The following is a 15,380-nucleotide window of genomic DNA, read 5'->3' on the forward strand; positions in this document are numbered from 1 at the left end:
ACTCTTAAGAAAGAAGGAAAACCGTCGAAAACAGTCTAACAATACAAACAGAAAAAATTTTTAAAAATAGATATCAATTAATAAAATATAAAATTATATACTATATTAATTACAATGAGAATAGAAAGTGAATTTGGCTCGCCAAATATAGAGAGCGAAAATTTATTATGAATAAATTTTTATAATAATAAAGAAATTTAGTTTTCATGAACAGTGGTTTTGGGCATGTTTAGGAGCCTATCATCCTGGCAGCGTTGGGCCTGAGATAAGATATTCAGTAGGCCAATAGAAATAGTAGGAGCTATTGATAAATAATACAGATTGATGATTATGTCAATTTTCTGGCAGGAACCTAACTTTTTAGTGCCTCAATCTTATTAGGAATCTGAACAGGGCAGGGCACCTAGTGTTAGAAGTCCTTTTCTAATGGCTTCTTCTTCTTTTCTTTTCCTGATGGCTTAAGGATGTATGCCATGTCTGATAAGCTTTTCACGTTTAATGTTCTTTTTAATTTGAAAATTGGAACTGCATGTTTTTTTTTTTTCAGAAATATTATATATAATAATAACAATTGGACTAACAATAAAATACTAAATACAATAAAATGACTGACAAAAAATTTGCAAAATATGAAAATTCACATTTTGATATTTTAATACATATAACTCTAATTCGTGACGTCATATTCCTTTTCTGTTTCAGCTTCACGTTGTTAACAAAATTGCCACACAAATATTCATGTGGTCCAATGTGCCATTTAATGGACGTATTTAAAAATAGACAAATCTTTTTTCATGAATTGCAATGTCTACTTTAGCTTAAAGCTGAGAAACACTATATATTGCAGGGTTACCTAAATTCTTCATATGAGGAGAATTTCAATATATAATATGCATTTTGATAAAACATATAGTTTGGATGTAAAAAGAATAGGCAAAAATTCGTAAAATTTCATCATTAAAATCTACCAAAATGATGGATTGTAAAAGCTCATTAGGAGCATATATATTGCCAAATCCCTCATTTTAATAAATAAGTGGTTTTATCCAATTTTTTTTCTTTATTTTTAAAATTGTCCTTAGATTCTATAGATTTAATCTTATAATAAGTTACAAATTTAAATTTCATGGATTTCAACAAAATTCTCTAAAAGATTTAGGATTCTTAATCTAAAATTCATGAAATTTAAAACTTCAATCAATCTAAATATGATTTGGATGTAATTGTTAGCTGTATATATGTCAACCTTTAGTGCTCGAAACAAAATTTTATGGATGGAATAGTGATATCAAATTGCATTGGCAAGCAAAATTAGGGTTATAAACTAACAGAACTAAATTAAGATTTAATAAACTACTATTGTGTGAAAATTTGAATTGAGCTTGAATATAATAATATAGAAATTGACTGATATTTCAAATTTAACTTAGATTTTAAAATTTTATTATTTTATTTAGTAATATAATTTTAATTGGTTTTAATTAATATTAAATGATTAGTTTTATACAAAAATATATTTACATATTAGTTTATATAAAAGATTACAATTTAGCCCACGAATAATTATACGAGTTAACCAATGAGCTAAGCTAAGTTAATAATTCGAAAATGGACGTTGGAATTGCTTAAAAGTTATGAGTGTTTAATAATGACTAGTTGAAGTAAGTTTTGATGAAATGGAAAGTCCGAAAAGTTGATGAGAATCTTAATTGATTCAAGCGCCAGGGATTATGTTATGTATCGATTCTGCTTTCCTTCTAACAAATACACAACAATTACGTATCCAATTCTTCTAATCTTTTCATACTCAGAAATGTGAACAAACAAAATTGTGAAAAACCAAGGAAATATCCCCCAGATCAGAGAAAAAACAAAACAAAAAAAAGAAAAAGAAAAAGAAATAAATGAGTCCAATCTCAATCCAGCTGCCACCAAGACCACAACTTTACCGGTCATTAATTTCGTCTCTTTCTCTCTCTACCTATAAACAGCCACCTTCTCCTCCTTCATTCTCTCTGACAATCGCAAACTCACCACCACAACCACAGCCACAAGCCACCGTCTCATCAAAAACAAGAACTATTACTAGACTAAGCAACAGCAGCAATAGGGTTAATCTTTTGCAAGCCGAGCAACAACCCCAAGAACCATCTTCCGATCTTTCTTATTCTTCTTCTCCACCGCATTGTGTTAGTGGTGGCTATAATATAAAGCTTATGGAAGTTGGGACTGATAACTACGCTGTTATTATTATTCTTGGGACTTTCTTTGCCTCTCTTTTTGCTTTTGTTTTTCTTTCCATCTTACGTTATAACTTCAAGAACAAGAACAAGGCAAAGATCCATGACGAAACCACATTAAAGACCCAGAATGATAATGTAAGGTTGCCTGATAACGGCTCCGGTAATGACGTCATAATTGTTGGTGCTGGGGTTGCCGGTGCTGCCCTCGCTTATACTCTTGGAAAGGTACAATATATTTATACTTTTTGTCCTTTTCATTCTTTTTACAATTCCTTTGCTGGCAAGTGAAAATATAAAATCAAACTCATTAGTATTAACATTCAAGATAGGTTTTATTTATTATCATTATTAGTGAATTCTTTCACTAGTTTTTTTATTCAAATTTTCTTTTTAAGTTAATTTTTTTGGTTGCGGTTTTTGTGGGATTTTGGAATACTTTATTAGCTTTTTAGCTTGCTTGTTTCCTTTTTTTTTTTTAAAGTGCTAAGAAAGTTCATGCATTTGGAATGGCTTTGTGTTGTCCTGTCGTAATGTTATATCTAATCTCTTAAGAAGGTGAAATGAGATTGTGGATTGTTTAATGACGCAATTTCCACAAAAAGCATGTGTGGGTAGGGCCAAATAATGTGAAATTTGTGGTTTCTTGAGCAAAATTCTGGCTCTATGTTGGCAGATTTATAATTGTTTACTTTAAAAGTTTATAGCTTTTCGGCAAATGTGTTGGTAGATTTAGAAACTCATACCAAATCCATATGCTATGTTCATGTAGTTGAGTAAATTTCAAGCTATCAGATTGACACAGGATATTAAAAAATTAATACTGTACTTGTTTATAATGATCATTAGCATACTGGAAATTGGATGGTTGGCTTGTTAATAAATTTCATAAATCATTTGGACAGATGCAGAAGAGATTATATTATGGCATGTCTGATTTTGACTGTGTTTTGGCTTTTTTATTGATTAAAATGTGAAGCACCACTGAACCAGTCTTTATATATTCAAAAAGAGTTCACCCTGGACTTGGAAATATGCTTTAACTAAAAGGTTGGGCTTTCACTTTCTCATACTAATTGCAGGATGGAAGGAGAGTTCATGTGATAGAAAGGGACTTAACAGAGCCTGACAGAATAGTCGGTGAGCTGCTCCAACCAGGCGGATATCTGAAATTAATTGAATTGGGTCTTGAAGGTATGTAGTGAATTAATTAATAAAAATATTTAAATATTATCCCCATATATATTTTGTTGTAAAATTGTTACATGTGGTGGCCATTTTGATTGCAGATTGTGTGCTGGAAATTGATGCCCAGAGAGTGCTTGGTTATGCTCTCTTCAAGGATGGTAAAAATACTAGATTATCGTATCCCTTGGAAAAATTCCATGCTGATGTTGCAGGGAGGAGCTTCCATAATGGGCGTTTTATTCAGAGGATGAGAGAAAAAGCTGCTAGCCTTCCCAAGTATTTATTCTTTTGCTTTCCTTTATTCTTTTGCTTTCCTTACTGCTAAATTCATTTGCGCAATGTTGATGACTGGGTACCATTTAATGGAGAAACTAATTTCAGAATTGTCCTGATGCATATTCCGTCCATTGTGTTTTCCATTTTCCTCCAGTGTAAAATTAGAGCAAGGAACAGTGACATCCCTACTTGAAGAAAATGGGACTATTAAGGGGGTTCAATACAAAACTAAGGATGGCCAAGAAATCAGAGCTTATGCACCTCTTACAATTGTTTGTGATGGATGCTTCTCAAACTTGCGTCGTTCTCTATGTAATCCTAAGGTGAAGTATCTTATGTCATTATCAAAAATGAGTGCGGTCTTTCTTTGGTTCGAGTACCATATGAGTGAAAAACGAGCAGGAAAATTTGACAATAAGTATGACACCAGTATTTTCGTATATGATTTAACTGCTGGACAGGTAGATGTGCCCTCTTGTTTTGTGGGTTTAGTCCTTGAGAATTGTCAGCTCCCTTTTGCAAATCATGGACATGTTGTTCTGGCAGATCCTTCGCCGATTCTGTTTTATCCAATTAGCAGCACTGAGGTTCGCTGTTTGGTTGATGTGCCGGGACAAAAAGTACCTTCAATTGCTAATGGTGAAATGGCCAAGTATTTGAAGAACGTGGTGGCACCGCAGGTATCTCTCTTTGCCTCTCTCTCTGTGTGACAAGTTGTATGTGCCTATGTCTGCATATGATTTTAAATAAGCAGAACATGATTAAATAGCTATGCTGTTGTTACATTCTTTCTTCCTGAATATGCCCGTTTGCTGGAACACAATATCCTTTACCTGTTTCTCATTTTACTTGGGCTGGATATAACTCTGAATGTTTGTCTATTTCAGATTCCTCCCGTGCTTCATGATGCCTTCATATCCGCAATAGATAAAGGTAATATCAGGACGATGCCAAATAGAAGCATGCCAGCTGATCCCCATCCTACTCCTGGAGCCCTTCTAATGGGTGACGCTTTCAATATGCGCCATCCATTGACTGGTGGCGGGATGACTGTGGCACTGTCAGATATCGTTGTGCTCCGGGATCTTCTTAAGCCACTACGTGACCTTAATGATGCAACTTCCCTGACCAAATATCTTGAATCCTTTTATACATTGCGCAAGGTAAGCATAATTTGGATACTCCATTTAATTGAAGTGTTTGCATACAATTATTTAAAGTTTTCTGAGTTATATGTTCACGTATGCATATCCATGTAAGCTTACATGTGGTACCTATTGCAATGAAATAGCAACATCTTAAATTATACACTCCCTTTGATTTTTACAAGATCCAAGTACAAGCATGGAAACAAAATGGATGAAGTAATGTTACTCTTTAAGCCATTTACAACTCATTGAATGTAATGATTGTTTCTGGCAGCCTGTTGCATCTACGATAAATACTCTGGCAGGTGCATTGTACAAGGTATTCTCTGCTTCTCCTGATCAGGCAAGGAAGGAAATGCGCCAAGCATGCTTCGACTATCTAAGCCTTGGGGGCATATTTTCATCAGGACCTGTGGCTTTACTCTCTGGTCTCAACCCACGTCCACTAAGCTTAGTAATGCATTTCTTTGCTGTTGCAATATATGGTGTTGGTCGCCTGCTTCTTCCATTTCCTTCACCTAAAGCCGTATGGATTGGGGCTAGACTGATATCAGTGCGTATTTCCTATCTTTTGAATTTATTGATCTTCTCCAGTGGAGACGATCTTTTTGTCTTCCCACTTTTTTTTTTGTTGTAAATAAATTTGCTGTTGCATTGTTTGCGAAAAGGTGTAATCGAGCACTTTTCTCTCTTTAGTAATCGACTTCCTTCTTTTGCAGAGTGCATCCGGTATTATTTTCCCCATTATCAAAGCGGAGGGAGTGAGGCAAATGTTCTTTCCTGCTACTATTCCTGCAATATACAGACCTCCTCCTGTTAAAGATACAGCAGATGATGAACAAAAGTCAAGGTAGCTTGAGTTGTCATAGTCAAGATCAAACCTGCTTACATTTGCAAGTTCCGAGGATGTCAAATGTACACACTGTATCTATTGAGAAAATGTGGGACTGATGTTAATTTCTGGTCAGTAGATACAGTTGTTTAATTGTATACATTATTATTCTCTTAGAACTGAAGATTGTAAGTAGACCTTTGGACTTTCTTGATCTATGATTATGAAATTTTTTGTAGTCCGGTAAATATCATCTGAAACGAAACCCCGAATATGCCGAAGGAGCTACTAATCATGTCGGGTGAACCTTGACAATTGCTGACAGGCATGCTCAGAGTCTGCAAAAAAGCTAGGCCAGTTACTAAACAATGGGCGTCTTAAAAATTTCTGGATTGGCCCAAATTAATATGATTTTCATATACTTGTTACAATATTCTTCTATCCGCATGATTGATGAAAATTACTGGAAACAAGTAGCACATATGACAGTCCTTCCCTTTCATATAGAAAAATTGAACCCGCTTCAACTGTCATTAGTGACTAAATCCTACTCAATAATTTGATCTCAGCTCCAAGACGCTAACTCTTCATGCAAATTGCCAAATTCAGTTCCTAGGTCAAGACTCGATAGATGTTGCGTTCAACAAAAGGAGGTGATAAGCACACTGTTGCCTTCTAAGCCCGTTCACCTAACGTGGAATCAAAGACTTTGACTGTTGACTGTTTACTGTTGACAGTGAAGGAGATAATGATTCCATAAAAGATGGAAATGATTGTGCTAATGACATGTCAGCAGAAAAGTAGGGGGGCAGCTGGCCAGTGATGACTGATGATACCATTCATGTTGATGTTACAGGATGACTTAAGTAGGAGGTTGGGAAGGTTTATCACAGGGTTAATATCCTACAACATGTTTCACAATTTATATCCACATGTTAAATTATTTTTATCCATTTTTTAATTTATTTTTCTTGGAACAAGAAGATTCATTGACATCATACGTATCCTGTCAGGCATCTCCAGTATTTCATTATCTAACATAGTTTTTAATAGCTTTTTGTTTTAAGCAGTAAAATATACCACTATAAAACAATTATGTTAATGCCTACTCAACCTTAATATGTGCTGAGCTTAGCACTTTATGATAATCATTTCTTGGATTAGTTATATAGAAATGATGGTGATGCAATATTAAACATATATATATATATATATATATATATTAACAGAAGCCAGTGTCATTGAAGATGAGTTCAGCCTTGATATTTTCCCACTAAAGCAGATAGGAATTGAAGAATGACAAGGTGATTTGCTCTAAAACAGATGATCATACTAAATGGAATATGATTGGAATGCAATAATAACTTAATTTAAAAAAAAAAAAAAAGAATTGTTAGAACATGCAATGATAATTAAATGTTAAAGGTCAAACACTTGTCTAGAATATGAACATTTCTTTTGTTTACTAAGGTTGGACTATTATGCAATCTGCTTTTTATATTCCCTCATTATATACTCTATAGCTCTGCTACGCCTGCAATGTATCTTTCATGAAAAATTAACATCACCGCATCAAATATGTATTGTTAACTTACAAGTTCATAGGAACCTCTGGCATTCCAGTTGATTGAGGAATGATAGTTTCCCGCTTCCACAAAGTCCGGCCTAGGTGTAAATTTGTACCAATATGTGATCTTGCCAATTCCGAAATATTTCTAGAGTGGATGTTCTCCTCATAAGCTCCTTTCCTTATACCAATCAAGCAATTTCTCAGCATAGCATTTCTTGCTTTTCAACAGATCACACACATTAACAGCTTGTAACTAGTTATTTCCAGAGCTAGATAACTGCTGCAATGGCTCTAACAGTCATTCATAAAATAAACTAGCCCAGAGCGAATCACTTGGCATACCAGTAGTCATCACGCCCTAATTTTATCATTTCAGGGAAGAGATAGTAAAATCACTGCCATCCAGCCTACATTTCAACCTGGAGGCATTTGGTTTTATGAGCTGATCCAACTGTACCCAGGTTGCTTCACCGTCCTAGTGCTATCAATCAATTTCCTCGTATTAGCTGCTTCTTCCCATTGACCAGCAGCTGCATACATATTCGATAAATGCACATAAACTGATGGATTATCCTGTTCCGTTTCAAGGAGAAACTCACTGATTAATTTTCCTAGCTTTAAATTACCATGCGCTGCGCAAGCACTCAATAGTGACCAGTAGATGTTGGGATGAGCTTCAAAATGTTCACTGTTCATTAATCTTTCAACTTCATCAAAATACCCAGCACGACCTAAAAGGTCAACAATACAAGAGAAGTGATCAACTCCAGGAACAACACCATATTTATCAACCATAGAATTAAAAATCCGAATGCCATCATCAATTAGACCTGCATGGCTGCAAGCGGAAAGAACTATTTTAAAGGTGGCATCATCTGGTTGGACCTCAGACGAGTGTTGCATTGCCTCAAACTGGTATATAGCTTCATTTCCTTTCCCATGCTGTGCGTAAGCAGATATCAAGGCATTCCATGAGACTGTATCTTTTTTGGCCAATGCAGTAAATACCCTTGAAGACCAGTCTATAAGTCCACATTTAGCATAAAAAGTTATAAGGCCATTGCCTAAAGAAACTTCTGAACTGAACCCAGATCTCATAATATAACCATGAACCTGTTTCCCTTGTCCTAAAGCTGGAATGCTAGCACAAATACTTAGAATAATGTTGAGGGTATACTCATTTGACTTGAATTCTGACATCTGCAGCTCAGAGAATTTCTCTAAGCCTAGCAATGGGAGCCCATTTAACAGAAAACCAGAAATAATAGAATTCCAGGAGATCAAATCCCTAAAAGACATATCAGAGAATATTTGATAGGACTGCTCCATATTCCCATGCTTGGAATATGCAGAAGCCAATGCATTAGAAACCTGTATATTTGAAATGAGACTGTTTCTAAATACAAGGGCATGGATCATCTCCACTGTTTCTAGGAGCTCTGAGCTGGCCAACAAGCTTCCAAAAGTAAACTCATCTGGTTCAGTACCTGTTCTCCTCATTTCCAAGTAGGCTAAAATTGCTAATCTACCAAAATTTCCTTGAGTATAGCTGGATATCATAGTATTCCATGAGACAGGATCTTTCCTTTCCAGCCTCTCAAAAACCTTGCGAGCTGCATGCAAATCTTTACAACTAGAATACATAGTTATTGTTGCATTGCTTAAAGAAGTACTAGCTTCAAAACCCATCTTTATAGCTTGGGCATGGAATTGATACCCAATTTCTGCATGTAAACACGAGCTCATTAAACTCACAAAAGTCAACTCATTAGGCCTAAGACAACTCCCTAGCATCTTTCTGCATATTATCAAAGCCTCTTCAATTCTCCCAACACTAACCAAACCATCAATCATCACATTGTAAGTAATCTGATCACGCACTGAATCTTCAGCTTCTTCAAACACCAAGTAACCATCCAAAACATTTTCACAGTTAAAATACATGGTAATTAAAGCATTAATAACAGAAGGTTCAACCAACGATCCAGATTTAATCACTAACGAATGCACCTGCATCCCAAAATTCACCATCACCAATTTACACCCACTTAAAACACTCGCTAAACTATAATTATCATGTCTAACTCCCGATCTACACATATCTCTAAAATAATTTAGCCCAATCTCTTCATTCCCACTCTCCATACACCCTGTAATCATCGCATTCCAAACCACGACATCCCTCTGTGGCATTACATCAAACAACACGCATGCGTAATCAACGTGACCCAATTTAGCACAAGCAGATACTAACGTTGCATAAGAATATACATCTGGGTTTTCAGTTTCACCGAAAACCCACTTCACCGAGTCAATTTCTTTCGCTTTGGCATATAATGAGAGGAGGGTGTTTGCAACATGAGTGTAGGTTTTGAGGCTTGATTTAATGGCGTAGGCGTGGAGCTTGTTGCCAAAAGTGGTATCGCATAGATTTGCACAGGCAGTGAGTGTTGTAGAGAGAGTGTAATGGTCTGGTTTGAGGTAGTAGTAAAGTGAGCGGATTTTGTCGAACAGATGGAGTGCATCTTTGTACTGGGTTGAGTGAGTTAGTTTTGCTAGTTGTCGATTAAGTTTGAGGAGTTGTTGCTGTTGTTCATGTAGGTTTTTGGCGGTTGCTTCGGTTAAGGTAGTTACAGGCCTTGCACAAAATGGGAACTTTCTCATAAGTCGGCGCTGTTTGTTAAAAGCAGGCCGGAAACAGACCTGATCATATCTCTGTCCGGACTTGCTTCTTCCACAAGGCCTGGTCCTAAAAAGGTTCTTCCTTCTTTCTTTTTTTCTATTAATTCACTTTATATAACTTTTTAATTTAATATTTTACTACTTATTTAATAAATTAAATTATTTTTATATTTTTTCTCTTAATAATTTTAAATAAAATAAATTTATTTATTAATAATCAACTTTAAAAATATTTTACTATATTTTTAATAATTTCAAATAAAAAATTACTTTATAAAGAAATTACAAAAATAAAATTATTGTTATTCATAATATTAAATATTTCTAAACTAAAACTAAAATACTAATTTTAAATTATAATATATTTTATATAAAAATATTTATCATTTATTAGTAGATAAATTTATTTTATCTTTAATTATTAAAAATATAAAATTAGTGCAAAATTCACATTTTATCTCAAAATCGGATAATTTATATCAAATCTCAACTCTACAAATCAAATTATTTATTTAGTTAATTCAATTGAGAGATAGAAAAAAATATAATTTGATTTCTAGACTTTATATTAAATATTAAACTAAAAAATTAAATAAAGAATTAAATACTTTTAATTTATAGTTCAGAATAAAATAATTCAAATTTGAACTATTTTATAAATAAGTCCATAATTTTTATTTAAAAATTAAATAAATCTAAATTTTTTAAAATTATAAGCATATTTATCATATTTTTCTTTAAATAATTTAATAAGATAAAATAAAATCTACCATTTTATTATAACTTTCTCTTTTTTAAATAAAAATATTTTAATTATCTGCTATTTATATATATATATAATATTATTATTATTTTATTTTATTTTTATATAATAAATATAATAAATTTTAAAATATCAAATAATAAATTAATCTAATTTAACTTGTTTTCTTTCCTAATTAGTCATATTAAATATATTCTTAATATGAATAAATTATTAAAAAGTGACCGTTTTAATAGAACAGAGAAAATAATCTTCAACCATTTTTTAAATTTTTTACTAACATATTTTTCTACTTCGTTGAAAAGATTAAAATTAATAATCGTTGTCTCTAATTCAATACTAATATTGATTTTGCCAAATCACAATTGGTGCTGTTATCATTAATTTCAATTGTTTAATTAGAATTTAACATAAATTTTCATTAAAATTTAGATCTATTTTAATTTTAGTATAAATATTATTAGTCTAATTACTTAAAATAATTAGAATTATACTCATTTAATTTAAAGTATAAGTTTGAAATTATTTTTAATATTATATAAAATATTTTCTTTATTAAAATAAAATAATTTTATATATTTTAACTTATTTGAATTTTGATGTCTAATAAAATATAATCAAATAATTTCTTTACCTTATTAAAATAAAATTCTCTAGATAAATATCTGAATTTCATTAGCTTTTATTTATCCTTTTTTATTTTAACATATTTATAAATTTATCATAGTTAATTGTTTATTATTTCAATAAAATATGAAAATCTCAAAATTCAGTTATCTAAATGTAATTTGCTTTTCACTATTTTTATTTCTTTTAAGGGTCCGTTTCCCTCTCCTTTCTACCACTGCTCTAATATTTCCTGCCTCTTTCTCCGCCGTCGCTTGCGACAACCCCCTCTTCACGTCGCCAGAATAATTTTTCTTCTTCTTCCTCTTTGTCTTCGTCTTCTTCTTCTTTTTCGCAGACTATTTGAATCTCTTATATACCCGTTGGATACATAGGGACAGCTTTGGCTTGTGAGCTTTAAAGGATCATTCACTGCTAACTCACTTCTTGATTTATACCTTCTTGTTTCTCAAAATTCGCATCAAGGTTACTTCTTTCTTTTCTTGAAAAACGCAAAGCTTGCTTCTTTTTCTTAAGTTTCTTATGGATTTTATTTGATTCGTTGAAAAGTTTTAACTTTTAATTTTCTTAACAGCTCTATGTAAGAGGAATGATATAATTGTTGTGGGTTTGATTTGAGAGCAGTTGCAGTGGCACGCCTAAGCAGTAGAGAAATGCAAAGACTTTCTTCAAAAACAATCTCTCTTCTTAACAAACATTGCTGCCGTTTTAATCTCATTCATGTACAACTCTACCAAAAAGGTCAAGAACCCATTGACAGAAACCCTCTGTCTAACAATCTAAGAAATGGGTTTGGTGTTGTTTGTCTCAAAACTCAAGAAAATAATACTTCAGACAGAGACAACAGCAGCAGCAAGGTTGATGAGTTTGCTAAAGATGTTGAAAAAGTATATAGAATCCTCAGAAACTTCCATTCTAGAGTTCCAAAGTTAGAGCTTGCCTTGCAAGAATCTGGTGTTACAATGCGAGCAGGATTAACTGAACGTGTATTAAATCGTTGCGGTGATGCTGGGAATTTGGGGTATAGGTTCTTTGTGTGGGCATCAAAGCAGCCTGGTTATAGGCATAGTTATGAGAATTATAAGGCCATGGTTAAGATTTTTAGTAAAATGAGACAATTTGGTGCTGTTTGGGCTTTATTAGAGGAAATGAGGAAAGATAACAGTGTGTTGATAACAAGTGAATTGTTTATTGTTTTGATTAGGAGGTTTGCTTCCGCTAGATTAGTTGAGAAGGCAATTGAAGTATTAGATGAGATGCCAAAGTATGGATGTGAACCTGATGAGTATGTGTTTGGTTGTTTATTGGATGCATTGTGTAAGAATGGCAGTGTTAAACAAGCTGCTTCTCTTTTTGAGGATATGAGAGTGAGGTTTAGTCCGAGCTTGAAGCATTTTACTTCTTTGTTGTATGGTTGGTGTAGAGAAGGGAAACTAATTGAGGCTAAACATGTGTTGGTACAAATGCGAGAAGCAGGATTTGAGCCGGATATTGTTGTGTTTAACAATCTGTTAAGTGCCTATTCGATGGCTGGAAAAATGACTGATGCTTTTGATTTGTTGAAGGAGATGGTGAGGAAGGGGTGTGAGCCTAATGCGAACTCGTATACTATTATGATCCAGGCATTTTGTTCACAGGAGAAAATGGATGAAGCAATGAGGGTTTTTGTTGAGATGGAAAGGACTGGTTGTGAGGCAGATGTTGTGACATATACTGCATTGATAAGTGGCTTTTGTAAGTGGGGTAAGATTAATAGAGGATATCAGATTTTAGATGCTATGAAACAGAAAGGGCATATGCCTAATCAATTGACTTACTTGCGCATATTGCTGGCCCATGAAAAGAAGGAGGAGTTAGAAGAGTGTTTAGAATTGATAGAGAGTATGCGGATGGTTGGTTGTGTTCCTGATCTTAGTATTTACAATGTAGTAATTAGGCTGGCTTGCAAGCTGGGGGAGGTGAAACAGGGTGTTCAAATTTGGAATGAAATGGAAGCAAGCGACTTTAGTCCAGAGCTTGATACTTTTGTTATTATGATTCATGGGTTTCTTGGGCAGGGATGTTTAGTTGAGGCTTGCGAGTATTTCAAGGAAATGATTGGGAGAGGCCTTTTAACTACTCCTCAATATGGTATCCTGAAGGAGTTATTAAATGCTCTGCTGAGAGGCGAGAAGCTTGGAATGGCTAAAGATGTTTGGAGTTGCATTGTGACAAAAGGATGTGAGCTCAATGCAGACGCCTGGACAATTTGGATTCATTCACTGTTCTCAAATGGGCATGTGAAAGAGGCTTGTTCTTACTGTTTGGACATGATGGAAGCAGATATAATGCCAAAGCCAGAAACTTTCGCAAAGCTAATGCGTGGTTTAAGAAAATTGTTCAACAGAGAGTTTGCAGCAGAGATCACAGAGAAGGTGAGAAAGATGGCTGCAGATAGACAGACCACTTTCAAAATGTATAAACGAAGAGGGGAGAGGGATTTGAAAGAAAAGGCTAAGGCAAGAAAGGATGGGAGAAAGAGGAGGGCTCGTAGACGCCAGTGGGGTGGGGTCCGTAATAGAGCCAGCATTTAGTTTCAGTAATGGGTTGTAGATGAGCTAGACTCTTCGGGTGAGATTGGATTCTAGCCACTGTTTGCGCTTGAGCTTTTTTTTTTTTGGCTCATTGAAGATGGACATGCTTCATTTATCAAGTATTCTTCTTTACTTATCTTACACCTTGGTTTGTGATCTTTTTTTCTAAAAAATTCTCTTTAGGCTTTCAAATAATATGGTGCTTTCTCAATCTCCTAGATTTGTTATATTCTCAAATGGATACTAACAAACTAATAGTAGAGTAGCATGGTTATGCATGCATTTTAGATTAAAGACTTCCATTTCTCGGTTGATTGACCCTCTTCTCATTTTTCATTTACATTCTAGACAGCAACATAGTTAAGCAGCAGGGAGGAGCTCTGGTATCCTCTTAGAAGAAATAAGATGTTGGCGAGCATCCCATACAAGACCAGGTCACCGGGGTTTAAGTGTCAAGTGGATATTTTATATGGCTAAGGTATTGAGTTTCTGCTTCTGAACTCTGAATTGTTGCTGTTATCCCACGCAAATGAAATTTGTAAGTTGAATTCGATTAAGGTATTCCTTGGATACTGTCTCTGATAAAAATTCTAAATTTTTTATTTATGCCTTCTGCTGCTACTTGCTCTAATGGCATTACTGGAGTTGCTGCCCCTGCCTTCGTTTGTGCTGTATTACTGTAAGTACAAGACATAGCATTTAAACAGATGTATGTGCAAAAAGCAAAGAGCAACTTGGTATAAAAGTAAAGATAAAAGTGAAATAAACACTACTTCAACTTGGTTTCTAACAAGGGTGAGCAACCGAACCGCCCCAAATAAACTGACAATTCGGTTTCAGTTTTAATGTTTTTGAATAAAAGGTTGAACGAAATATTTAATTAACCATTAGTTTGGTTAACCAAAAGTTTAATGTTTTGACCATAATCGGTCAATTGAGTAAAAAAAGAATAGAAAAACAAAAATGGGTTTGATTCACTGGTATTTTAGTTAATTGTATTAACAATTATCAAATTCCTAACTTTAGTCTTGGAGCTAGAATTCGAACAATTTCGCATCCATAATCTTAACATTGATTAATTGTCAAATAAAACTAATCACAACAAGTAATCAATAAAAGACCTAATCGAATGATTTAGGGTTTCGGCTTTTTACAATTCCTCCTGTCTGTAACAAATTAAAAAAAATAAAATCAGCCAATTGTTCATCGAGTTTGAGTGGTAGAGAAAAAAAAAGGAAATAAAATCAATCACAAACACACGACCAATAAAAAGCCTAACCTAACTGAATTATTTAGACTAAGTTTTGGTTTCCTATAATTCTTCCTCTCTGTCTCCTTTCCCTAAGCAACTAGTCGTTGGTCGACTTCGAGTGGTAGAGGAAATACAGAAATACAGAAATCTTAAAATTAAAAAAAAAATGAACAAAACCTGTTAAACGCATCAACTAAAGTGGAAAAAATTACCAATATATATATATATA

General features: G+C 33.8%; 3 protein-coding genes across 9 annotated transcripts; 2 read left to right on the forward strand and 1 right to left on the reverse strand.

Moving 5' to 3' along the window:
• Nucleotides 1–1,660: 1,660 nt before the first annotated feature.
• LOC8267674 (squalene monooxygenase SE1) lies at nucleotides 1,661–5,922 on the forward strand. Of its 2 annotated transcripts, none has more exons than XM_002530564.4 (8): nucleotides 1,661–2,468; nucleotides 3,323–3,434; nucleotides 3,530–3,704; nucleotides 3,859–4,027; nucleotides 4,166–4,384; nucleotides 4,592–4,867; nucleotides 5,127–5,405; nucleotides 5,572–5,922. In XM_002530564.4, the coding sequence occupies exons 1-8, from the start codon at nucleotides 1,905–1,907 to the stop codon at nucleotides 5,704–5,706; spliced, it is 1,929 nt and encodes a 642-aa protein (XP_002530610.2). In that variant the 5' UTR covers nucleotides 1,661–1,904; the 3' UTR covers nucleotides 5,707–5,922. The 2 variants fall into 2 exon arrangements, with proteins under 2 accessions (XP_002530610.2, XP_015581745.2); XM_015726259.3 differs by lacking the exon at nucleotides 1,661–2,468 and adding an exon at nucleotides 2,548–3,167.
• LOC8267673 (pentatricopeptide repeat-containing protein At3g49740) lies at nucleotides 4,980–10,018 on the reverse strand. Of its 4 annotated transcripts, none has more exons than XM_048376384.1 (3): nucleotides 7,280–10,018; nucleotides 5,742–6,022; nucleotides 4,980–5,644 (listed from the first exon to the last, which is right to left on the reverse strand). In XM_048376384.1, exon 1 carries the CDS (start codon nucleotides 9,916–9,918, stop codon nucleotides 7,690–7,692), a length of 2,229 nt encoding a protein of 742 aa, XP_048232341.1. In that variant the 5' UTR covers nucleotides 9,919–10,018; the 3' UTR covers nucleotides 4,980–5,644; nucleotides 5,742–6,022; nucleotides 7,280–7,689. The 4 variants fall into 4 exon arrangements, with proteins under 4 accessions (XP_048232341.1, XP_048232342.1, XP_048232343.1 ...); XM_048376385.1 differs by having other exon boundaries at nucleotides 5,734–6,022; XM_048376386.1 differs by lacking the exon at nucleotides 5,742–6,022.
• Nucleotides 10,019–11,504: 1,486 nt separating this feature from the next.
• Nucleotides 11,505–14,501, forward strand: LOC8267672 (pentatricopeptide repeat-containing protein At3g49730). 3 transcript variants are annotated; one of them, XM_048376347.1, is made up of 3 exons: nucleotides 11,505–11,791; nucleotides 11,901–13,936; nucleotides 14,248–14,501. In XM_048376347.1, the coding sequence occupies exon 2, from the start codon at nucleotides 11,980–11,982 to the stop codon at nucleotides 13,897–13,899; it is 1,920 nt and encodes a 639-aa protein (XP_048232304.1). In that variant the 5' UTR covers nucleotides 11,505–11,791; nucleotides 11,901–11,979; the 3' UTR covers nucleotides 13,900–13,936; nucleotides 14,248–14,501. The 3 variants fall into 3 exon arrangements, 2 of the variants coding, with proteins under 2 accessions (XP_048232304.1, XP_048232305.1); XM_048376348.1 differs by having other exon boundaries at nucleotides 14,252–14,501; XR_007216553.1 differs by having other exon boundaries at nucleotides 11,506–11,791; nucleotides 11,901–14,018.
• Nucleotides 14,502–15,380: the final 879 nt, after the last annotated feature.

This window comes from Ricinus communis, chromosome 7, assembly GCF_019578655.1.
Source record: "Ricinus communis isolate WT05 ecotype wild-type chromosome 7, ASM1957865v1, whole genome shotgun sequence".
Classification (NCBI taxonomy): Eukaryota; Viridiplantae; Streptophyta; class Magnoliopsida; order Malpighiales; family Euphorbiaceae; genus Ricinus; species Ricinus communis.

What these genes read in the sequence shown, in the direction of transcription:
- LOC8267672 (XM_048376347.1), top strand. Translation starts at nt 11,980, where the DNA reads ATGCAAAGACTTTCTTCAAAAACAATCTCTCTTCTTAACAAACATTGC.
- LOC8267674 (XM_002530564.4), top strand. Translation starts at nt 1,905, where the DNA reads ATGAGTCCAATCTCAATCCAGCTGCCACCAAGACCACAACTTTACCGG. An exon ending in TCGCTTATACTCTTGGAAAG is followed by an intron (nt 2,469 to 3,322) that starts GTACAATATATT and finishes TACTAATTGCAG; the next exon opens with GATGGAAGGAGAGTTCATGT. An exon ending in AAAGCTGCTAGCCTTCCCAA is followed by an intron (nt 3,705 to 3,858) that starts GTATTTATTCTT and finishes ATTTTCCTCCAG; the next exon opens with TGTAAAATTAGAGCAAGGAA.
- LOC8267673 (XM_048376386.1), bottom strand. Translation starts at nt 9,918, where the DNA reads ATGAGAAAGTTCCCATTTTGTGCAAGGCCTGTAACTACCTTAACCGAA.